At 41.0% G+C, this 22,342-nt stretch overlaps 1 protein-coding gene across 2 annotated transcripts; it reads right to left on the reverse strand.

The window, feature by feature from the left end:
• Positions 1-727: 727 nt before the first annotated feature.
• Positions 728-10,380, reverse strand: ZBTB43 (zinc finger and BTB domain containing 43). 2 transcript variants are annotated; one of them, XM_059865216.1, is made up of 2 exons: positions 10,049-10,380; positions 728-7,629 (listed from the first exon to the last, which is right to left on the reverse strand). In XM_059865216.1, the coding sequence occupies exon 2, from the start codon at positions 7,604-7,606 to the stop codon at positions 6,212-6,214; it is 1,395 nt and encodes a 464-aa protein (XP_059721199.1). In that variant the 5' UTR covers positions 7,607-7,629; positions 10,049-10,380; the 3' UTR covers positions 728-6,211. The 2 variants fall into 2 exon arrangements, with proteins under 2 accessions (XP_059721199.1, XP_059721198.1); XM_059865215.1 differs by lacking the exon at positions 10,049-10,380 and adding an exon at positions 9,873-10,009.
• Positions 10,381-22,342: the final 11,962 nt, after the last annotated feature.

Below are 22,342 nucleotides of genomic sequence, written 5' to 3' on the forward strand. Positions count from 1 at the left end.
CGCTCAAACAACTAATTCTGAACAGGCAGAAAGCGTTGGGCTTACTCTTCCGTGTTCAGTAAATGTAACCAAAATAAAAAATTAATTTTCTTGTACCATATTCCCTTTGAATTTGCTGAACACTCAGTGCGTTACATAAATATTGACCTCTCCAGGTATTGACTGAACATGCTTTCAATGACAGTGAGCTCATTTTTTGCTTATGTAGTAAGCAGTGGCTGGGACAGTTCCACAAGGGCTGAGCAGGTGGAGGCTGGACAAAATCAAGTGTTCAGTATAAGTACCTAAATTTAGTCAAGGAGAGAAAGAAGCCTCACAGGAAGGTAAGGGAAACTTAATCTTTAGTACTTATCACAGCATGAAATTTCCTTCATACTTAGAAAAAAAAAAAAACTATGTTATCTGTACCTACTTCAACTGTACCAAGAGGCCTTTTGGACATGTGGTTGCTGCTACTATGAAGTGAGTGTTCTGGAATTTTCCTATCAGCATGTACATTCTCTATTGTAACTTCAGAGATCACCATTCTGCAAAACACAGTTACAACAAAACCTGTTTGACAAATTTGAACTAGCATGGAAGCCAATTACCTAAAGCAGCAAAGAAATGGGTCTAATTCCACAAATTTATCAAACTTACTGTGTCATAAAAATCAGGTTTTAGTTTAATGTTTTCTTAGACTAGGCTGACATGTTATCATTATTTCAAGAAGACACATTACTAGATACACTTTTTAATATATTTAATAAAGTTATATATCAACAACTTTTGGATTTGTACTTTTGAGCACTTATTTTGGCAAAGTGAAATATTAAATACTAGTACTAGACATGCATTCCTTTCATTCAAGCTTAAGAAAACATTTACAAAGTTGACAGATAACATTTATTAAAACATATTATAGAAAAAAAGGGGCATGGGACTCTTCTATAAGAAGAAAATATTGAACAGTAACATTAAATTAAAACCGTGCTGTACAATTAGGACAGCAATATTTATAGACAAAACTATCCAACCTCTGCAATACAGGCATAACAGCTCACAAAATATCAAGATATGCAAATTTACTATTATAAATGACTTGTTTAGAATAAAAACTTATAGCTCATTAAGGAAGATCCACTTGACTTGCATAAACAGTTACATTTCTGAAAGAAATATGGAAACCCATGAATTAAAAAAAAATGAGCAGCAATCGACAGACACAGCCTTCAAGCAAAAATTAGAACTTGCAATTTAATCACATTAAAAATATCCCATCTTCTTTTCCAACATCTCCCCCTAGGCCACTGACAGTTTACAGCTAATAGCTAAAGAAGCCAAGCTACCAATGAAGCATTTAAAAGACAAAAAAACCCCAACTTTCCTTTGTTGCTTTGAGAAAGGTCCTAATTCTGTTATAGCAAAACACTCAATGTACTGCTGTGGGCTCTCATAATTCAGAGACAGGTCATCTTGCTGGCACCCAGGCAAAAGTATTGAGATTACAAACCCTGATATGCCTCCATTCTTTCACGATCAATAATACTGGAACACTCAATACATCAGCCTTTGATCATCTGCCTTGCTTATGATACAGGACAGTGTCTCAAGCTTAGACACACCTCAGATGAAAAAAGTCATGACCAAAAACTGTACTGACAATATCTTCTAGGGTCTATCTGCTCACCCATAAAACTAATGAGGAAAGTTTAAAAAATGAAACAACAAAAAAAGCACCCTGCAAACCAACACTGGTGTGTGAAATATGAACCTTCTCCCTCAAAAGGGTCCGATATACACCTAAGCAGATTTTAACCCTGCTAACAGTTCAATTTTTCAGAATGGCAGTTACACAGATGGCATGGTAATTAATATCATAGTTACAAAATGGAATAAAAAGGAACTTAGCTGTAGTATCATTAAGTCTTCTTACCACTGCTAGGACAATGGCTTCAAAGCAGCAGGAAAGTCTGAAAGCCACCTGGGTATACAATATTGCTGGTTTTCAGAAGACACTCACTTTACTACAGCCAACAGCCACATCATCAAAGGTGCTGAAGCATACGGGAAGATTAATGAACTTCATCATATACATATGCAGTCATATTATATATATACATATATATAGATATAGATTGCTTCCCTCCTCCCCACAAATAAGAAATAATTTTTCATACCTTGAACAAGACCACTCCATTAGCAAAGATAGAAGCTTGACAGAAGCTGCATCTGTATATCTTGGCTTGCTATGTTCAACTGCACTGGCCACCAGTGGCAGGGACTGCAGGGGTGACACATGGCTAGAGTTTGCAGGCTGCCCTGCACTAGTCAAAAGAAAAAATGGATGCAAACAATCCACTGCAAGCCAAAATCTCAACCAGAGGTGCACATAATGCTTCTGCTTAAATATACTTAAGGAAGAGTGGCAGCTGCTAGCAAGAGGTGCAGGGAGACACATGGACAAGATACTCCTGGGTACAGGTGGAGAAACTGAAGAGCTGCTCTTGGGAAAACACCTGAAGAAGTCACTGAGAACTTGTACAGACACACTCACAGAAGGACACACTCCCTGCCTGAGGAGATTCACTTCTAAGATGACTCGGCCTACAGCTAAGCCCTGCCAAAGCAGGTACACCTCTGAAATAACTGAGTTCCACAGAAGAACCTGGAACAGACACATCCCTGAAGCAACTGTGGCCCAGTGTCACCATGAATAGTGACACTGACCAGGTCAAAGCACCAGATGACATCCACTAAGAAATGAAAAGCATCAGACATGGAAGTGTGCATTTGACCCCAACCTCCTCTGTGACCTGTCTTCTTACTAAAGGAAATGGCAGGAACTGAATACAACTCTTGGTGAAAGCAAGGGAAACTAAGAATACAAAGGCAGGGAGAAGAGGTGTTAGACTTGAGCTGAGCTTGAGAAAGATGGTTTAAGTGATTTTCTTATCTCCGCACCCTCCCCCCCCCATACCTAAATTGCTGATTAGAAGTTTGACAAAGGGCAATAAACTGAGTTCAAGAAAAACACCACAAGACAACTGTTTCACCTGTGACATGCAAAAGTAAGGATTTTAGACATGTATATCAAGCTTTCTTTGAATCATCAATCTTCTCAACCTGATCTCATGACAATCAGATCAGTATTTTCCCACAATCAATTGGTTTCATGTAAATTAACAGCAGAAAGCCAAGTGCTACAAAAAATCAGTGGAGCAACATTTGCGGGACTTTCAAGACAATGCCATAATATGGGGTAAAACAGCAAAAGACAAATACTAAAAAGTTACTATTCATGCTAAGTCATTAAAAAAGGACATGGTTCTATAATATGATCTACTGAACCTGTTATAAAATCTTTAAAGTGTCTCTCGCAGTACATTGGATTTTAAAGCTTTATTTCAAAATAATCTAACTGCAAATAGAAGTAACATTAAACCTTGAAATATCCCATATAAAAGTCATTCCAAGCTGGTAAAAGAAACAGTTTTGCTGGCAGCTCTGTAGTATGGTCTGAGTTCAACATTTTTGTTTTTTTTGACCACAGTTTTCAGACTGGTGTTTCTGTCCAGCCTTTTTTATGGTTAAATAGGAAGAGGCACCCTTAACCTTTTTAGGCAAAACTAAAGCGACAATTGGAAAGGGGCTGAGAACCAATGTAATATACAAGATCATTCTTGAAATGAGTATGAGAAAAAACACCCTGGACATGTTCAAGGCCAGGTTGGATGGGGCTCTGAGCAACCTGGCCTAGTTGAAGGTGTCCATGCCTATGGCAGGAGGTTTGGAAGTAGATGACCTTCAAAGTCTCCTTCCAACCCAAACCATCCTATGATTCTAATGCCTTCCTTCATATGTGATGATGGTACTTGCAGAAATGACACCATGTATGTGATAAGGCCTTGGAGAATGGAAAAACAGGGCCACCAAGTGCGAGAACCCTTTCCTCTACCCTCATGTAAACAGGCAAGCATTATAATATTTTTTAGTATTAAAAAGGACAGTGTTAGCAGTGTGTAAACAAACCATAGAGGGAATATAATTTCTACGTTTAAAAAACATACTTATAAAGTATTATGGTTTGGTTTCTTTTTTCTTTTGTGGTTTTTTTTTTGTTTGTTTGTTTTTTGGGTGTTTTTCTTGTGGTTTTTTTTTTTTTTTTTTGGTTTTGTTTAAATACAAAGTGCTATACATTAAGCAGGTTACAGTGTTAGTGAGCAAAATCCCTGTTTCAGTACCTTGATCACAGAAGTCAAACACGGCCACCATGGTATTTGTAGAGTTCAATTAAGGGCTAAGAACAGGAACTCTGTGGCGCTGATCATTGATGCCCATTGCCAGCAATGGGTTCATTGTACTTGGGAACATCTGTTTTAACAAAATTCCATATGAAAAAATATTTGAAGCACTAGAAGATTAATAATTAAGAGCCTCTTAAAAAAACTTTTTTTAGTAGAATGCCAGTAACGAAATTACAGTAATTACAGCTCACTGAGTAGAAAACCCTCAGCTTGCAGCAGACATTCACTTTCAGGATACAGTTCAGTTGTATCTTAAGACAATTTATAACTGGGAATTCAAAAAAGAATCTCAAGTGTAATAATCTTTGTGTGGTTTTGCTTCACCATACAGGGTCATCTGTTCAGTACATTATCCTGCACACAGCAGTGCCTAATACAGAAATTGGGGTCAGACAGGCTTAGGTCTTTAATGCTGGTTAACTTTTTCCCCACGTGGATAGCACTGTACTTGGTTATCACCTCTTTCTGTTATATTCTATGTATGTTCTTTCCTTGTCATATTTCAGTAAGCTACAAAGAAGCTTTTGCTTACTAAGAAGCAATTGCTTCTGCATTCGACTGCATTAAGCTTTCAACCCCAAAATCCTGTTGTCACCTTTACTACTGATGCCTTTACTCAATCTGCAGAGCTGGCAGCATCCCTTAGATCTATACACACTCCTCCATCTATCTCCATGAATGAGAGCCCCACACACAGATCATCATCTTAACATAGAACAAGTGTCACTTTCCCAGCAAAAATATCAGCTTCAGACATAAGCATGGTACCATGTTCTGCAGTACCATTAGAAGATCCACACATACTTCCTACTTTTTTCCACAAGCAACTCTGAGGAAGCAAACAACTCTGCTCGTGATCACCAGTCACAGTAGTTCAGTACCAACAATCAGTATTATATACTATTCAAATAGTAAAGAATTAGAAGTATAAATACCTATCAATGACAATGTAATTATCCTAAAGCAGGTTTCTAAAACTAGACAGAAGTTCTCACAGAAGTTTTTGTACCAATAACAAGTCAGTTCATGAATGCAGAGTTTGGTACTTGCTACCGTAGTAAGCCACAAAAATGTGAACAGAAATTTACACTTTAAATATTTGATTATTTTGACTAAGTTCCAAATGTTACATTTTACTTTAGTTGGTGCCTTATTCTTTAATAAGACATACTTATTACACACACTTCTAGAAGCTCTCACAACATAGTAATTAAAATCTAATGAAGTCAAGAGTTGTACAGCATTAGACCCTAGAAGAGCAAGTATAAAGTATACTTCAGTATATATTAAGTTTATATAGTGAAAACTGTAAGTGCATTACAGACTCTAAACAGAAATCAGCACAAAATTAGACATTTGTTTTACTGAAGATAAATTTAAAAAAAAAGATGTATAACTGAAATCTAAACCACCTTTACCACTGCCTTTCATTAAGCAATACAACAAAGGCTACTGAATGATGCACACCACCTAATGCTTCAGCTTGAAGTGGAATTCTCTTTTTTTTCTTCTTCATTTAAATGTGAATCATGTAAGCCAGTTTGGTCATCTTAGTTTTCTTTTCCTTTAAGGAGTACTACCTGAATTTCTTGTTCATCTAAGTATTTTCAAGATTTTTGTCAATTTAGAGCTGAGTTTTACTGTGTATTTAGATGACTTGGAAATAACAAGACGGCTTCTAAATACTGCTGTGATTACAATCAATCTCAGACTCATTTTGTAGGCAACTTTCAGATTAACCACATTCACTTCCCACAATAAACACCTGAAGTAATATTGCAGGAAGCAAAATACATTTGATCTGTTTATACCAGCATACTTATTAAAACTTTTGTTTTGAGAACATACAATAGCAAGTACCAGACATTATTTGCATAATTAGTTTATTTTTCTTACCCTACTAAACAAACGTAAGCACTAATGTCTTAGTTCATCTCAGTAGTACTCTGCTCAGCTTTAGAAGCCTGATAGGACTTGGTACAAGAGGTCACATGCCGATGAAAACTGTCCCGCCACATAAATCTTTTCCCACAGATGTTACACTCATACGGTTTTATGCCTGTATGAATTTTCATATGGCCTACTAGATGGTGTTTCATTTTGAATTTCTTACCACAGACACCACAGCCATAAGGTCGAAGACCAAGGTGCATACTCATATGCCGATCTCTCTGACTTTTGTGCGTAAAGCTTTTTCCACACTGACAAGGATAGAGCTTATCGGCATGGGAGAATCCAGTGAGAGATGTTTCTTCTTTAATCCCAGCAGCCATATCAATGCTTTCACCATAGCCTGCTGCCATCATGAGATCCTGTCTGTGAGCACTTAAATTTCCATCTGCCCTTTCACCGGAAAATTCTTCCATAGACGAGCCATAGAAGTCAACTTGTTCATCGTAATTACTTTCATCTGCCTGTTCATCAAATTCTGCTTCCATCTTTTTGTCACCTATGTGGAAATCTTCAACACCTGAAGACTGGATTGAGTGATCTGCCTGGATGGTATTCATGGATTCAGAAACTTGGTGTTCATCGTAAGGATTATCAACGCCTTCACAGTCTTGTTCAAACCTTTCTGGTTTCACATGGATCCACCGCTTGTGAGACATGATACTGGGTTTGCTATACATTGGTCTGCTGTACTGGTACTCTGCACTATCACTAGTTCCCTCTTCCCCATCCTGACTGGTCATTCCAGTGCTAAGTCTATCATGTTCTGTTGAAGAATTACTGGGAAGGTACTCATGTTCTGTCAGCTGACACGATAGTTCATCTTTAGAGCTCTCTTCTTCATTTTCACCATCCCTTAGTTCCTGCACTTTGTGGAATTCTGTCTGTCCTCCAGAGCCAAGTTCAAAGGTTTCAACAAGGCCATTGTAGCTACTACTGCTTGGGGACTGATGGTCACTGCCATGATTCATCTTCTGACACAGAACTGTTGGGTTTCCCTCAAGCACTTCCGTGCACTTATCCACTACGTGCCACATCTGAAGGAAACTTGCTGCTGTCAGATAACTAACAATTTCTGGCGCAGGCATTACCAGCCGGCCTGTATAGGTAGACAGAAGAATGTTTTCAAATACTCTGGGATTCATCACATCAGGCAGGACTATTCGCCTGCTGTTTTTCAGGAGAACCTGATCACAGAAATAAGGTGAACTAGCTGCAAGAACAGCTTTATGGGCTCTGAAGAGATGGCCCTGAACCACAATGGACACATCACATAATTGTCCTTGCTGGCGCTGTTGGTTTAACTTCTGCAAAATGGTGCTAGAAAAATCTGGAAATTCCACTCGAAAGGAGCTTGACCCAGACTCCATTTCATTACAAATTTAGTGTTGTGCTGCAAGAAGAAAATATAAAATAAAAATAAGAAATAAAATAAGAAATTCTGCTTGGTCAAGTATTAACCTTTCTGTTTTCTTCTACGCTTTTTTCTTTTTTCTTAACAGACTCATATGGAACTCAACCTTTTGCCACTGTTGTATTTCTCTCAAGTGATCTCATTTCTCTCTTCTGAAAGCTGTACTAAGGCCATAAATTGCTATAACAGCATATTTTGTTGTGTTTCTTCTCTTCAAGAGGACTCATCAACTACAGCAGGAGCTACAAACAGCAAACCATCCAGCTGGGACAGACTAAGCATTTCAAACGTGAGTTTAGGCTAATGAAACCGTTATTTCATGGACTTATACAGCAGAGTTCTAACTCCAAGATGTCCCAAAGTTTGTACCAGCATATGAAAGATTTTATATTTCAAATGCCAACAAAATAATCTCATTTGTCCCCCAACAAACACTGATTTTACTCATTAAATATTTCACTTAAGATCAATTTTTCAAAAGCAACTGTATCAACTCACAGGATGACATTGGAAGCACAGGCAGAACCTCACTAAGAGTCAGGCTTATGACCCTTCTCATGTATTTCCCTATTGTTTCAGTAACTGAAGGGTAGAACAGCAACAGCTTGTACAGTTTTTAATTCCAAGCTGAGATATCTGGGTTAGGACTAGGATTATAATGTTTCTTTTAGAGAAATCATACAGAATTTAAAAGGTCAATCAAGAAATTGATACCTTTGCAGCATAGAACTTTTCCTGCTTGTTCCTTGTGTATTTGTAAAAACATAATGATTACATGACAGAATCTCAACTAAGGGCTCCCAGATTTTCACATCTGTATTCTCAAATAATCCAGATTAACAGCTCTTTTAGCAGTAATACAACTTTTTCAAATGCATACTTGAAATTTTAAATTGAATTTGATATAAATTTGCACATTATTGTAATTAGAAATGGCAGAAATTTAAATGCCACTATGAAAAAGCAACATTAATTGCTTGAGTAAGTAAAACTTGTGCAATTTTTCCATTTGATAATGTGTAAATTGAGTGTTATGGGATTCCTGAGGAGTCATGGAGCAGTAAGTGGTTTCGGTGGTCAAGTTCCATGAAGTTGCCACCCACATAATTGCAGAAGACCACGTTTAAATTTACTGCCTTCAGCACTCCTTAGGTTCTTTTCCTCAAAGCACCAACCCTCTTCAGAACTGAGTCAGCTACCAATACTTTTCCAGTGAGCAACAGAGTAAGTACGCCTGACAGTTCAATTGTTAATTCTTCTTACCACTTAGCTTAAAACAATTTGACATAATTATTTAAGTATTTCAAGTTATCTTATACCTTGCGTATATTACATCCATTTTTGGAAACAATCAGATTTTCTTGTACAGATGCAGTTCCTTACCTCCCTTCAGAATATTCTCATATTTAGATTCTATTTTTCAATATTTGCCTACAAAAAAAATAAGCCTTCAGAAGATGTTTAAAAGAAATTTAAAGACAGATGCCTGTAGAATTTATATATAATTACTGATAATCTAAACTGTCATTTTTCAGCAGGGAGTCAGCATGTCACGACAAAAACATTTCCAAATGATAACAGACTTTTTTGTATTTTAAGTTGTCATGCAGAAAAAATGTAAGTAAAGTATTTTCAATTAGCAAAGCCATGCAAGTTAAGAAAACCAGTTTTTGAAAGGGGTTTCACTCCCTCCTTCTACAATCTGTTTTGTTTTGCATTTTTACTCCAAACTCATAAAGTCTTTCTACTTCAATCAATAATAATTAAAAAAACAATCTCCATGCTGGAGCATTGAGTAGAACATACAAGTCACATTTAATTTGCTTTAAAATACCATTAGTCCCAATAAGTGCTAGCAGGGAGCTCCTTGCCCTCTCCACGCGCAGGCCCGCAGACCTTGATCTCCCACCCTCCCAGCGCCCCCGCGATGCTGCGGCGGCCGCAGCGGCGGGGCCCGGCCGGGAGTCGCTCCGGCCGCGGGACCAGACAGGCCGCACGGCCTTCCGCGGCCGCGCGGACCCGCCAAAAGGCTCCGGCCGGAGCGACCCCGGTCCCGGTCCCACCGGGGACATCGACCCGGTCCGACAGAGCGCGGGACCCACGGCCGCGGGGCGTGGGAAGGCCTCGCGCGCCGCGCCGCGCCGCCCCACCCCAGCGCGGACCCGCGGACCGGGCCCAGCGGCAGCACGGCCGCCCGGGGCCCACGAGCGGCAGCGCCTCACCTGCGGCTCGCGGCGTCTCTCTCATAGCGGGACGCTGTCAGCGCGGCCCCAGCCCTGCCCGCGCCCACCCCGGCCCGCACCGGAAGCAGCTGCCCCCCTTCCTGCAGGTACTTCCGCATCCCGGTCACGTGATGCTCACCCAGCCCTTCCGCTCCCCACCCGCAGGGGGCTCTTACCCGGGGCGGCGGCGGCGCCCCCTGCTGGCTCCGTTTGGGAGCGGATGGATTTGAGCGGCGTGCTCAGTAGGAACGATTCGCACCCCAAACGCCCTGGGCCGAGCTGTGCTGTCCCGTCCTGTCCTGTCCCTTGGCGCCGCAGCTGCTGCCCAGGGCAATACTCTCAGCGCTGCCGTGAGCACTGCCAGGAGGGCCCACCAGACAGTACAACTGAAGCCCGCCGTCCTCACCAGGCGCTGGCGCGGCCCGCGTGTTCCGCACAGATGCCTGGTGTGCTGGGGCACGGGGTTTGTCCCATGGCCAAGCCGTTCCAACGGGCACGCCGCCAACACACCCGTGCGGGAACCTCTGCGCCGCTCGGGCTCGGTCCCGCCCGCTGCGGCCCGCAGGGGGCGCCGCTCCCCGCCTGCGCCGGCCCTTTCTGCGGGAAAATGTCCCAAATAAACTGATACCAAATTAGTATTAATTATGCTTAATCTTTAATATTTTTTAAAGAAAACGGACGACAATATCTCAGTTTTTAAATGCATCACAAAGACTTCAGCTGGACCGGCCTTCCCGGTTGGTTGGCAGCCGTCATCTAGTAAGATGACACTGGTTATACTTTGCTGTATGAGTCAGACTTTAATTAGCAAACTACTCCGAAGGGCAAACCAGTACCTGTGGATTCTGTGTACTTACACAGAAAAGTTTCCTTCTCCAGGAAACTTGAGGTTCGACTCCACGGACCCTGCTCAGATAAACCTCTTGCTGATTTTCAGTGCTGGAGAGCTTGTCTCAGAGACAAATAGGGAGGGTATTTTTTTCTTCAATCAGCTTCTTCAGAGTTTTAAAATTTCTTTCTCTAAGTGAGAAGAAAAAATTGATACAGCTGTAATTATGTAAGGCGGGCCATTTGTATGTTGTTAGATTTGGTTTTACATTAGTATAAAATTTTATATTTCAACAGACAGACACTGTCTCTAAATGCATTGTAGCACTACTGCTCAGAAATACAACAATCTATTAATCTCCCCATTATATTATTAAAGAATTAAAAAGACAGTGAGCATTGATGGAAGTCTAGGAAATGATGATGTGTGTATCAAATATTTATTGTTTGCTCATAAAAAAGGGAATGCCAAAATGATAAGACAGATACACTTTAAAATGTAACAAAAAGAATAGTAAAATTTTATGGCAGTCATCAAGAACAGGAAAGTATTCAGTTCCACAACACTTTTAAATTTTAAACAGACAAAAAGATTTTGCATTGCAAAATCCCTTGAGCAAAGCTTAAATAATACATTATAAAAATATAAATTTCATTCTGTTTCTCCCCAAAAAGGGATGGCTGTGCGCTGAGAAGACCATCCCGTGTTGAAAATAGACCCCAACATTAATGTGTGCAGAAAACAAACCAACCAACCAACCAAACCTCCATTTATGATCCAGCTATAGACTTGTTTTTATTGTACTTATAAAATATACATAGCCTTTTATTGAATTGCCTGCTGTCGAAATCTGCAAGAATTTTATTGCTTTTTACTGTCCTGGAGAGGAATAAAGCAGCAGCCTCTGTGTAATTTCATAAGAAGCAAGGACACTAAATCTAATTTTGCTGAATATTGGCTCGATCATAAAAAAACACACAATGACCAAAATCTAGAATTTTGGAATACAGAGTATCTGTATGTTTCTCCTCATTTGTATTAAAAAAAAAAAATCTACTGTATCTGAACACAGACTGCATTACAATGCACTATGTGCACTATTGTGAGCTTTGCATTTATGTATCTCTCATGACAGGTGCATGAGTCTGGTCCAGCATTAAATCAGAGCCTGCGCACCTTAAAGTAGGATCTCCTTTCTTCCACTTTGAAATGGGGTGGAGTAGACTCTGCAATACAGTGGGAATAAGGTGGACTTGGCTATTGAACAAAATGCTTTCCTTGCTTTTCATCGCCTTTCCTCTGAACTTACAGAGGGATCAAAGCATGACATGCCCAGACTGTCTCCAGAGAAGTCACTGTCCTTGAACCTGAAAACTGGGATATAAATTTTAAGTAAAATGTGTAGCTTAGGAACTTCTCAACAAGATTCACAGTATGCTTCTGTTGGCTATGTTTCCAGTCTTGGGATCCACTGTGTCTTTCCTGAATTTCCCAGATATCTGAGAGAATATTGGACCAATATATGCCTAGTTTTTTGTCACATCCTTTCAGGGATGAAATGAAGTTCTTGAAAAATTATTTGACCTCCTATTTGCCAAATACTGATGTTGAGCAACAAGGTCAGTTTAACAGTTCAAGAAAAAAGTAGGAAGAAAAAGTACTTTTCTATGATAAGTTTAGCAGTTTTACATGAGGAAAGGACATGCTGATACTACCAGGCATGGTCCATCTGCTCTTATTCTGGAGACTCCCAAAGCACTTCACAGTTTAAAGTTCTGACACAACTTTGACCCAACTCCTTGAAACTTTGATCACTGGGAACTGAAGGTGTTCAGAATCAAACTGTTAAATTAATAACATTCCAGGATAGACAGTCAAGAAGAAATAATAATCCTACTGAAAATTTTGAATGCAAAGGGGATATGAAAGGAGAAAATTTACAGAAGAAGCAGTATTGCACATAGATGGCTTGGAAAAAAAAATCATCTTCTCAGCACAGGACATACGAGTAAGGGACTGTTTCTGTTGCTACCAGAAGACTACAGCATCTCAGTCACAATAAAGTATGGAATGGCCCAGATGCAGGATTTTCTTTTACCACAACATGAAAAGCCCCTCAGTCATAATAAGACCTGCCTGTGAGTCATAAACTTGTTCCTATCTTGAGTGTTGAAAATCTTTACTGATCTTTTAATCCAAATTTTGTTTGTAAAGGCCATCGAAGTTTAAATTAATTATGTTTTGATGTAAAAATAGTGAATTTCATCCCAGGGAGAAACCTGCAGAAAGCTCCCATGGGAAACAGTTGGGCTTCATTTGAGTAAACAGAATAAACACTCCTTAGGATGAGTTTGAGTACCATCACAAAATTCTGTAAAAAGAAGTTAGTGCCAGTAATGGAAAATTCATTGAGAAAAATCTATAAAGCAGAAAAACATTTTAGCTCAGCTTTAATAGAGCAGCTAGGAGGAGGGTGCATCTCTGATGTCAGGTGGGGGCTTTGGCCAGTACGTGGTTGCCTTGTCCATCCCTGGTGATGGATGGAGCCCATTTAAGGCAGGCAGCAGAGCCAGCACTGAGCAGCCCTGTGGGACAGGCATGTGGAGGTGCTGGGCTTGTGGGCTGTCCTCTCCCACCCTGCTCGAGGTGCTGGGCTTGTGGGCTGTCCTCTCCCACCCTGTTCGAGGTGCTGGGCTTGTGGGCTGTCCTCTCCCACCCTGTTCAAGGCGCCACATGGAAACTGCAGATGTAGCTGGAAGCACTTTAAAATTTACTACTAAATTGTGATGGTTGTTATAGAGGTTTTCTGAGAGGTAAAAAGAAAATTCTTTGTCACGTGTCTCAAAAAAAGTGCCTTATTCTCAGATATTTCTTTACACAATGTGTTTGCATTCCCTCTGAATTTCTTTTGGCCCTGATTTTGTTTTTCTTTAACTGTATAGGTACTTATGAGGAGGTATCTATATGCTATATCCTGGTATTTTCAAGAAGCAGCTTGATGCTAATTACTGCAAGTAGACACCTATTTTGGAATAAACTGACACCAGACTCCTGCAGGAATCATTTGTTATCAGATGCTGGCTCTTTAAAGCTCTTAGATACTGGATATCTGCAAAAATTCAATTCATTCTTTCTTGTGAAGCAATCTGATTCTAAGTGTTTTACTGTCAAAAATCTGTCACAAGGCCAGGAACGAGACATAGGGCTCTGTGTATGCACTGGTGCTGTCTATTCTTTCAGCAACCTCAATGAAAAAGGAACTCAAATGGAGCTTGAATGTGTATTTACTGAGGAAAAAAAGCCATGTTAACCTTTCCTCAGATGTACAGGCATGAGAGTTATCCAAAAATGAAGGGCTACGACTTTGAGCATGTCACTGGTATAGGGTCGAAAAGGGCCAGAAAGGGTCAGCCATGCAAAAATTGACTCTGTGAGTGGATCCTCTTAAACTTCTGCTCTATTTCTAAAAGCATATTTCTGGAGAACTGCTCAGACTGGGGGTATGCTGGGATCTGGTTGTGCAGGGCAGGTGTTGTGAGGCTGTGTGAATGGAGTCATGGGCAGGGCCAAGGAGCCAGCTGGGCACCCTAGCAAAGGATATGTGGGTCCGAAACCTGCAGCAGCCCCAGACTGGGTGCTAGGGAAAGCAGGTCATCCCCCAAGGCTAAATAATTTCAGAGGCCAAAGTGAGTGTTGCCAGCCAGTTTGGCACTGAAATTGCATATTTTTAATTTTTTTTTTTCTGGAATGTGAACTACTGCCTTTAAAATCAGTCTGTTTGGAGATTGGTGGTGGTGTCAGTCTTGCTTTTGTGAGGCTATAACTCTACTGCACATGAAGAGTTTTTGTTGACATGTGGCTGAGTCTCAGGCAGGACAGCACACAGCCAGGGCTTTCTGCTGTGACTCAGCTGATTAACTCCATAGATCACCCTTGCTGTGATGGAATCAATGGCTGTGGTTAAAGGTCTCTTAGAAGGTTTTTCCAGTAATGAGTTTGTTACAAAGCTGCCACCAAATAGTTTAGTGCCATGTGATTTCTCCTTTATTGATTTCAATAAAAAGGCTAATTTGGAGATATGCTGGATTGTCATTTCTGGGTGGAGGATGGTTAATATAACTAATAGCATTGCCATGGCACAATGGAGACATCGACCCTGACACACAGAGAACAGAGAGAGTTTAGCAGGCAAAGGAAGATGTTCTAAGTGGGCTTGACAAGACATGGCAGCTACCCAGCTGCATGCTGGTGGAAGTGCATGTAAAAAGCACAGCCAGATTGGCCAGGTTCTCGCTTGTTCTAGAAAACCAGCACCTGTGTCCAGGCCTCACTGGTGTCCTGCCAGCCCACGGCCATGGCGTGGCTGCTGGCCCACTGAGGCTCCCAAGGGACAAGGCCATCCTGCTGCAGGCAGAGGGACAGAGCCAGCCTGGCCTGCCAGGGTCTCAGCCCAGGGTGAGCAGAGCGGTGGCCAGTGCCCTGCTCTGCCACAGTGCTGGTGAGCAGCCCCATGGTGGGAGCCAGCTCTGCCCAAAGGGGGACCACAGGTGTTGGGGACCTGGTGCTGGCCTGCCCCAGGCCCTGGCTGTGACCAGGCTGAGCCTCCAGAACCACAGTGGCATTCAGACCAAAGCTGCTCCCCTCTGTGCTCCCAGACCACGTTAGTGTTTGCAGGGTCAGGCAATCTCTGTGCCTAATCCTCTGAGCCAGAAGATCATGGAGTGCCCCTGAGCACAGCCAGGGAGGTTCCTTTGCCTCTGCATGCTGCAAGAATTCACAGAGATTACTTCTTCTGGGCTCGTGTTTCCTTGGGTTTAGATTTTAATCTGTTCACTGCATCGTCTCATAAGTGTTGGGATTATAAATTCTAATGCTTTTCATAGTGCCAGGACTATGCTCAGAAGAAGGCTGCTGTCAGAGAAGTTGATGCAAGATTTGCCACAATAGTTTAAGAACACAGAACTTGCCTAGAAAAAAAAAAGTCAATGTCAGACTCTGAAGTACATGGCTCTGAGCCATTTGAGATTGTGCCCATAGCTTTTTAAAGAATTCTGGCTTTGGAAATATTAGCTTAATTAGTTCTGAGCAATACTTCAGGAAAGTATTATATTGACTTTAGCTACTATAAGTCCAGCATTAGTAACAAAACTCTGGTTAAATACTTGATAAAAAAAAACCATTCTCAAAAAACTGGATCTATTTAAAAGCAGTATGCACTTTGGTTATATTAAAAGTTCCCTTATTTCTAAAGAAAAGGATTAAACAGATTTTAAAAAACCCTCCAAACTAAACATAGTTTGGCAGTGAAGAAAGCCTGCTTCGCTGTGATCACTTCTAAATACTAACCTCCATTCAGTGCCACGTAGTGGCAGCCTGGATCTGCCTGCTGAGGACTCTGTGGGTTGCATCTTCTCTCAATGTCATGATGAAAGATGAGTTAGTCCCAGTACTAGCTGCTCGAGCAGCAGTTGCTTACAGCCCCAGACCCTAGCACAATGCAGCCAGTGGAAGGACTCACACTCATTTCCAGAGTGATGGAACAAAGCCTGTGGTGATGAGGGCCTGTTCTCATTTCCTTTCCAGACTTAAGGCAGAGAACGCAACTGAGGGAGAGGTCAGTGAAACATCATATCCACTCTCTGCCCTGTCTTCCTAGTCCTCTCATCAACTCTGGATCTGCATCTTTCTTCTCCATACCTCCCAGTCCCTCTTCTCTTAGGGAAGTGCAAGGTAACTTCTGAGACTATGTGGTACTAAAAGTAACTTGGTAGTCTTGTTTCGGAGCAAGAGTGTATCCCGTTGCTCTAGTCTGTAGTTTCTGCCTGTGTTTTAACTTGCTGTGACCATAAAATGATGTTATAATGTATTTGCTGCATGTTTAGCTTTTGCATGTTGTTTACTCAAGGAAAAGTTAACCACTTGGAAACTGGTACGTGTATGACGTGTGCAAATCTGTGCACGGACGAGGCTGCATCACACGTGTGTAAAGATGAGTAGCATGTGGAGACCTGCTTTCTCGTGTCGCCTCCTTTTACTTTCACATGAGTGGACACATCAGGCTAGTGTGTATGTCTAGCTTCCATGATCTGATAGGGGAGTTCTTCAGTTTTCATCTCTGCTTATAAATTAAATTGGTCAAATCACTGTGGTTTAAGATAGAAAAACACAACAGAAGCTGCTCAGCTGAATGATTTTTACCACAATATGAAGAAAAAAAATAGGTTCTGGCTTCTCTTTCAAATAAGTGCTGTGCTCTGCAGAGCAAAGATCAAGCCAAAGTTCACCTTATCAGCTGCTGTACCTCACCTGGGGCTCTGTTATTGATAGGTCTGTCATCCTCCCTAATATTGGAGGGGTAATAGCAGCCGATGATTAGGCCACTCTCAAGCTATTAACTACATTTCTTATCCCTTTTATAAGAGCTTCTTAGTCAGCTGGGAAACAAAGGCTGCCTTCAACGAACAAGAGCCCAAATTGTGGGTCTGCATCCTGCAACCTGAAAGACACAACTGTTGCACTTAGAGGAGCCTCTGACGGCAGTGAGGGGGTGGATGTCAAAGGTTACCCCGTGGTGTTATCTGAAATGAGCGGGCTCTGGCTGCCTCTTGTGCTGACAGAAGCTTGCAGAGAAATTACAGAAAATTGCCTGTTTTGTCAACATTTTCTCGTGAGGTTTCAAAAAAAAAAGGACTCTAGTTTCAGTGAGTCAAAGGGGCTCAGTCAGCCTAGAAGTGACTGACAAACACTCTATTATTCATCTATGTAAAAAAGTGATATTTTATATCATTTCTTTGAGTGATTGTTAAGTGACTGGATAGTGACACTGACATGCAAGCTAATCCCAGTAATATTTCCAGTTATTGTTTGAAGGCAGACTTACATATTTGTCAGCACTGACAGTAGATATATTCAAAAAGAAGTGGTGATGAAGAACCAGTGCCTAGTACAATCCCAAAGCACTGGGAGGACCTGTACCCTCAGCTCTCAGTGCAGAGTGCACAGGCAATGGACAGGACTGTGGTAGAAAACACAGTCATGTAGTCCCTTTAACAAGTCATTCACCTCGGGTAAAACTACAGAGACAGGACTCTATAGTCCTATCTAGTAGTACAATAGGACTTCTGCCACACTGTAGCTAGAGAAATGTTTTACTGTCTGGCTCTTGTTTTAGCCATAAAGCAGAACTTTTTTTCTGTGCAGACTGTTACTGAATTGGAAATATTTTTACAGGAACGAAAAATCCAGTAAGCTCGAAAAAAGTGTCGTTATTAAATCTTGCTTAAGGATGGTGGATGGAGACAGTGAAAGAATCGGATCTGAAACTCTTCTTGCTTTCTCACAGAGCATGGAGCTGGTCACTGTTGCCTGTTGTGAGGAGACTGCCCTGTGTAGTTTACCTTTGGAGGCTCATTGCTGGTGTCACAGGGAAGAAAGGCATGCTTAGCAGAATACAATTCTAGCTAGCCTGCCTTATCATAAGCCTGAAGAGTGGTCTTGTTACAATTTATTGCTGATCCCTAGCATTCTACCGAAATGGCCCTGTTGTGTCCTCCAGCGTTTGTTCAACACTCAGGGTAGCTGTTTTCATAGGTACATGCTAGCTGCCACATTGCAGTCATCACCAGCTGGTACCCCAGCCCTGTGCTGTGACAGTGACTGGAAACTGTGATGTTTCCCTCAGCTCTTTGCACTGGGCAGAGCAGATGCTAGAGGTGACTTTATGAGTCTGGTAAAGGCTATTTACATCTTAGATGAATTGATGGCTCTTAGCTACAATTCATAAAACCATTAATGACTTGTTGGATTTGCTGTGCCCCTGCTGGTCAGTGGATGTTGTCAGATTGCCAGAGAAAACACGACAGAGCAACTCATCTAAAAAGACAATTTGGAACAAACACACGTGAATATACTACGAGACATTATCTAGGATCAAGTATGAATTTTAAAATAAATGTAGCTTCAAAGTATGTCTGGGATCAAGTACGACTTTTGCAGTAAGTGTAGCTTTGAAGTACTCTACTGACATATGTTTTGAGAAAAGGTGACTTTGGTGATAAGGTGCCTTTGGCATTGGTGCTGCTGGTGACCAAAGGCTTACAGTGAAGGAAAGAGATGTAAAAGCACATCAAAGGCTAGTGGTGTTCAAACTGGGATTGCACTCTTGGAATGCTCACCAGGAGCTGCTGGCACTCACATGTGGAGTCACTGCAAAGTAAAATCTGTGGAAGTGCAGACACTGTGGATATAGGATGTTTGGGTGTCTTCAGTCTTAGAGAGGAGTGAGAACATATTTTAGCAAGGAGAAAAAATGGTTTGGGAGAGCAAATTCTGCAGACCAAGTGCAACTTTTAGTCAAAGAAAAGTGGATCATAAAAATTGGACAAACTTACTACAAACTGTTAGAATTACTTTACTGAAATCTAAGCTCTAGGGCTACTCTTTCATTCTTAAAATGATACAATGCAAATATCAGTGAGTCCATAGGCAGGCAACAAAAAGTGTTCAGTTTTACTGGAAATAACTTGGTTTTGTTGGGAGAAGAGATGAAAAAGAGGGAATGTAATCATGAGAAATCAAAAAAGTCCACAGAAAATCACACTCACATTTATCCTTGCTCATAATGTAAGAGCAAATGCAGCTGAGGACAGGAAAGGCTCTTCTACCTGGTCTTTAGAACTCTTTGTAGTCTTACTACATACAACACCAATATCCCAATTAGACAAAGGTGTGACAAGTTTTGTGCAAGAAGAAAGACCAAACCGTTATCTTATGAAACCATAGAAGTTCAGGATTCAGCATGCTACTTGCTGGCAATGTTCTGTGATGTGTTGATGCAATTCTCTTTTCTCCCTTAGCTTATACTTTCCAATTGGAATATTCATAACTGTAAATGAATCTGTATTTTACTTTCTTCTTTGTGAATTGCATTGGGAAGTGCTGCCTTAGAACTTTGCATGCACAAGAAGAATTGATATGTAGGAATAATGTAAACATGACTGTTGATACTGTTCACTCGCAATGGTATTTCGTATGATTTTATCAAGAAAACAAAATTCTTTAATGCTGCTTTGGAGAGCCTATTAGTATTCCCAGCAGCCATAAAGTCCAATCTCTTGAAAACTTGGTGTCCCTTCTTTTACTTCTCAGCAGTGACAGTTCAGATCTACCTGCTACAGAGCACGGGGGTGTTTCTCTGCAAGTATTTTTTTTTTAATAGACCCTTTAATATGCTTTAAAAACGCCTTTCCAACCTGAGTTTTCTCTCAGTGTTATTAATTTTTTTATTACAGATCTTGCTTTTTTCAAGGTTCCCAAAGGACCTATTTACAGCAGACATTTGTGGAAAAGAAGCATGGTTAAACTGGTGAAAATAACTGCAGAAGTCATAAGTAAGTAATATAAGCTGTAGCAAGGACACCGTGTGTTGTTTTAATTTCCAAAATAGCAACAGTTCAGACATTTAATTGCATTTTTATGACTTTTTTTTTCATCGATGTCTGGTGTAAAATAAGTTGCCAGTAATATGTAACTGCTAATAACTTTAAGTTTCCTAAGCTGGCATTAGATTTCTTATCCTATTGGAGAGGAAGGTCACTTAATATACTCTTCATCCTTATGAAGAAAAAATTGTGGATGGTGGATATATACCTATGTTTTTACATTTGCATTACCTGAAATCTTTTCTTCAGTAAGAAAGATACAGGACAATTTATTATTTATGTCCTCTCATAGTCTTAGGTGTGTAAAGGGAGCTTTTCTACCCAAGGGATGTTTTGAGAAGCTAGCTTAGCCTAATTTTGCAATAACTGACTCCTAGGGTCATAGCTCTATCCTACTGTGCCTTCCAGCTCTTATTGTGTAGGGACACAGGCTGTTGCAGTGCTCAGCTTGGGCCTTAATATTGAACTAAACAAATAGTAATACCAGTAGTAACTTATGAGGGTGGGAAAACGTAGCAGACAAAGACAAAATCCTGCTCTGTCTATAGGTCATGTCTGTGTTGTTCGTGGTTAGTGTCCTTTGGGAAAGAGCATATCTATCCATACCTGCCCAAGCTGGTCATGTTTTCCTTACATGCCATGTACTACAAACACCTAATTGTAATTTCTGTAGTAATTAAAGGTGTGGGGGGGCTAGATGATTTTTAAAACATTGCATAGAGGATGAATGTTCTGAGCCTTGTGGCATGGCACAAAGGTGGATTGGAGGCTTTTGAGGTAGTGTTCAGTGCCTGTCCTGGACAGAGGCAGAGTAATTTGCCTCTCATGCAAATTATGCATTTGCAATTCTCATGCATAATTTCTTCCTGGCGTATCTCTTATGTGAATTAGTCAGCTAGCTCTGCTTAGGTTACTTTAAGGATGGAATTAACTACAACTAGAAAGGAAGTTAAGTATTGTAACTGAAGTTTGGGTTATACAGACACCAGGGTCTACATTAAATAAGGAGCAAGTTAGATTGGTAGGACTAAATCACATGTCAAGAACCAATGTGACCATTTAAGTAACTTCCTTCCTTCTCTGCGTCATATCTTTAGTCTTGATGCCAAAAAAGAGAAACACAAATTCTCTAAACTCATAACAAGACATTATTCACATCATGTTCTCTCTCTTGACCTCTTCTTCCTCCGTCCACTGACTTCTTTCTAAATCCCTGACAGTATGCTGAGGAGTCACTGTATTTATTAGGATCCAGTAATGCATTACATACAATGCATTCTTCCAAGTGATGCACTTCTAATTATTCCCTTGGGGATTATTCAAGCAATACTGATGTTGGGAATGTACATTGTGACAGTTCAGGTTAATGGCCTAGTGATTCATTAGACATTCTTAGAAAGTAATTGATTGTATTAACTATTCACTGAATAGTGTGAACCCCAGCTGCTGCACTGCCTTCTGAGCACTGGCCCAGAGCTTCTGCCATGGCAGCATCAAGGGGTGAATTGCTGCCAGTGGTTGTGCTATGGCTGTTGGATCACCTTGTTCTACTTTGCCCAAGGCTGGGATCTGCTGCCATTGTCACTCTGACTCTAAATCTTTCAGGAGATGTGTGGTAACATCTCAGAGTGGAGTTGGTGCTGTGGCTGGGGGAGTGATGTGGAGCTGGCAGTGAGGAAGGTTACCTGCTCTTTGGCACTGGCCAGCATTAGGTTACTCAGTCTCATTCAGTGCAGTTGAAAACAGGGCATTTTGCAAACCTCTATTATGCTCAAAACGGCAAATTCCTTGGTGAAAGTTATCTTGCTCAGAGAGAAGGCAGCTGTGATTTGAAGGCTCTCACAACTGCTGAAGGTGAAGACGAAATGGCCTGCAATAGTGAGAGATAAAGCAGAACGACAGGGCCTAATGTGACCAGCTCTTACGGCATGTACTCCCTTTTGCATATGGTGGTGTTCCCCTTGCCTTTGCTGCAATGACCCAAGGAAGACAAACAGTTAACAATGCAGCTCCTGTTACACCTGAGATTTAAAGCAGCCTGTTAGCCTATGCAAGCTATTTGTGTCCCTGTCCTTTTTTGCATCCACTCTGCTCTGCAGCCTGAGGCAAGACACCTGTCCTCTGGGTTTGGCTTTGGGTTTAACAATGGTAAAGGCAATGGACCAGAAACCTCAAACCTGTGACTGACAGCTGAATCTTCA

The sequence above is a fragment of the Haemorhous mexicanus genome, chromosome 21 (assembly GCF_027477595.1).
Source record: "Haemorhous mexicanus isolate bHaeMex1 chromosome 21, bHaeMex1.pri, whole genome shotgun sequence".
Classification (NCBI taxonomy): Eukaryota; Metazoa; Chordata; class Aves; order Passeriformes; family Fringillidae; genus Haemorhous; species Haemorhous mexicanus.

Coding starts and splice junctions, on each gene's coding strand:
- ZBTB43 (XM_059865216.1), bottom strand. CDS start 7,606: ATGGAGTCTGGGTCAAGCTCCTTTCGAGTGGAATTTCCAGATTTTTCT.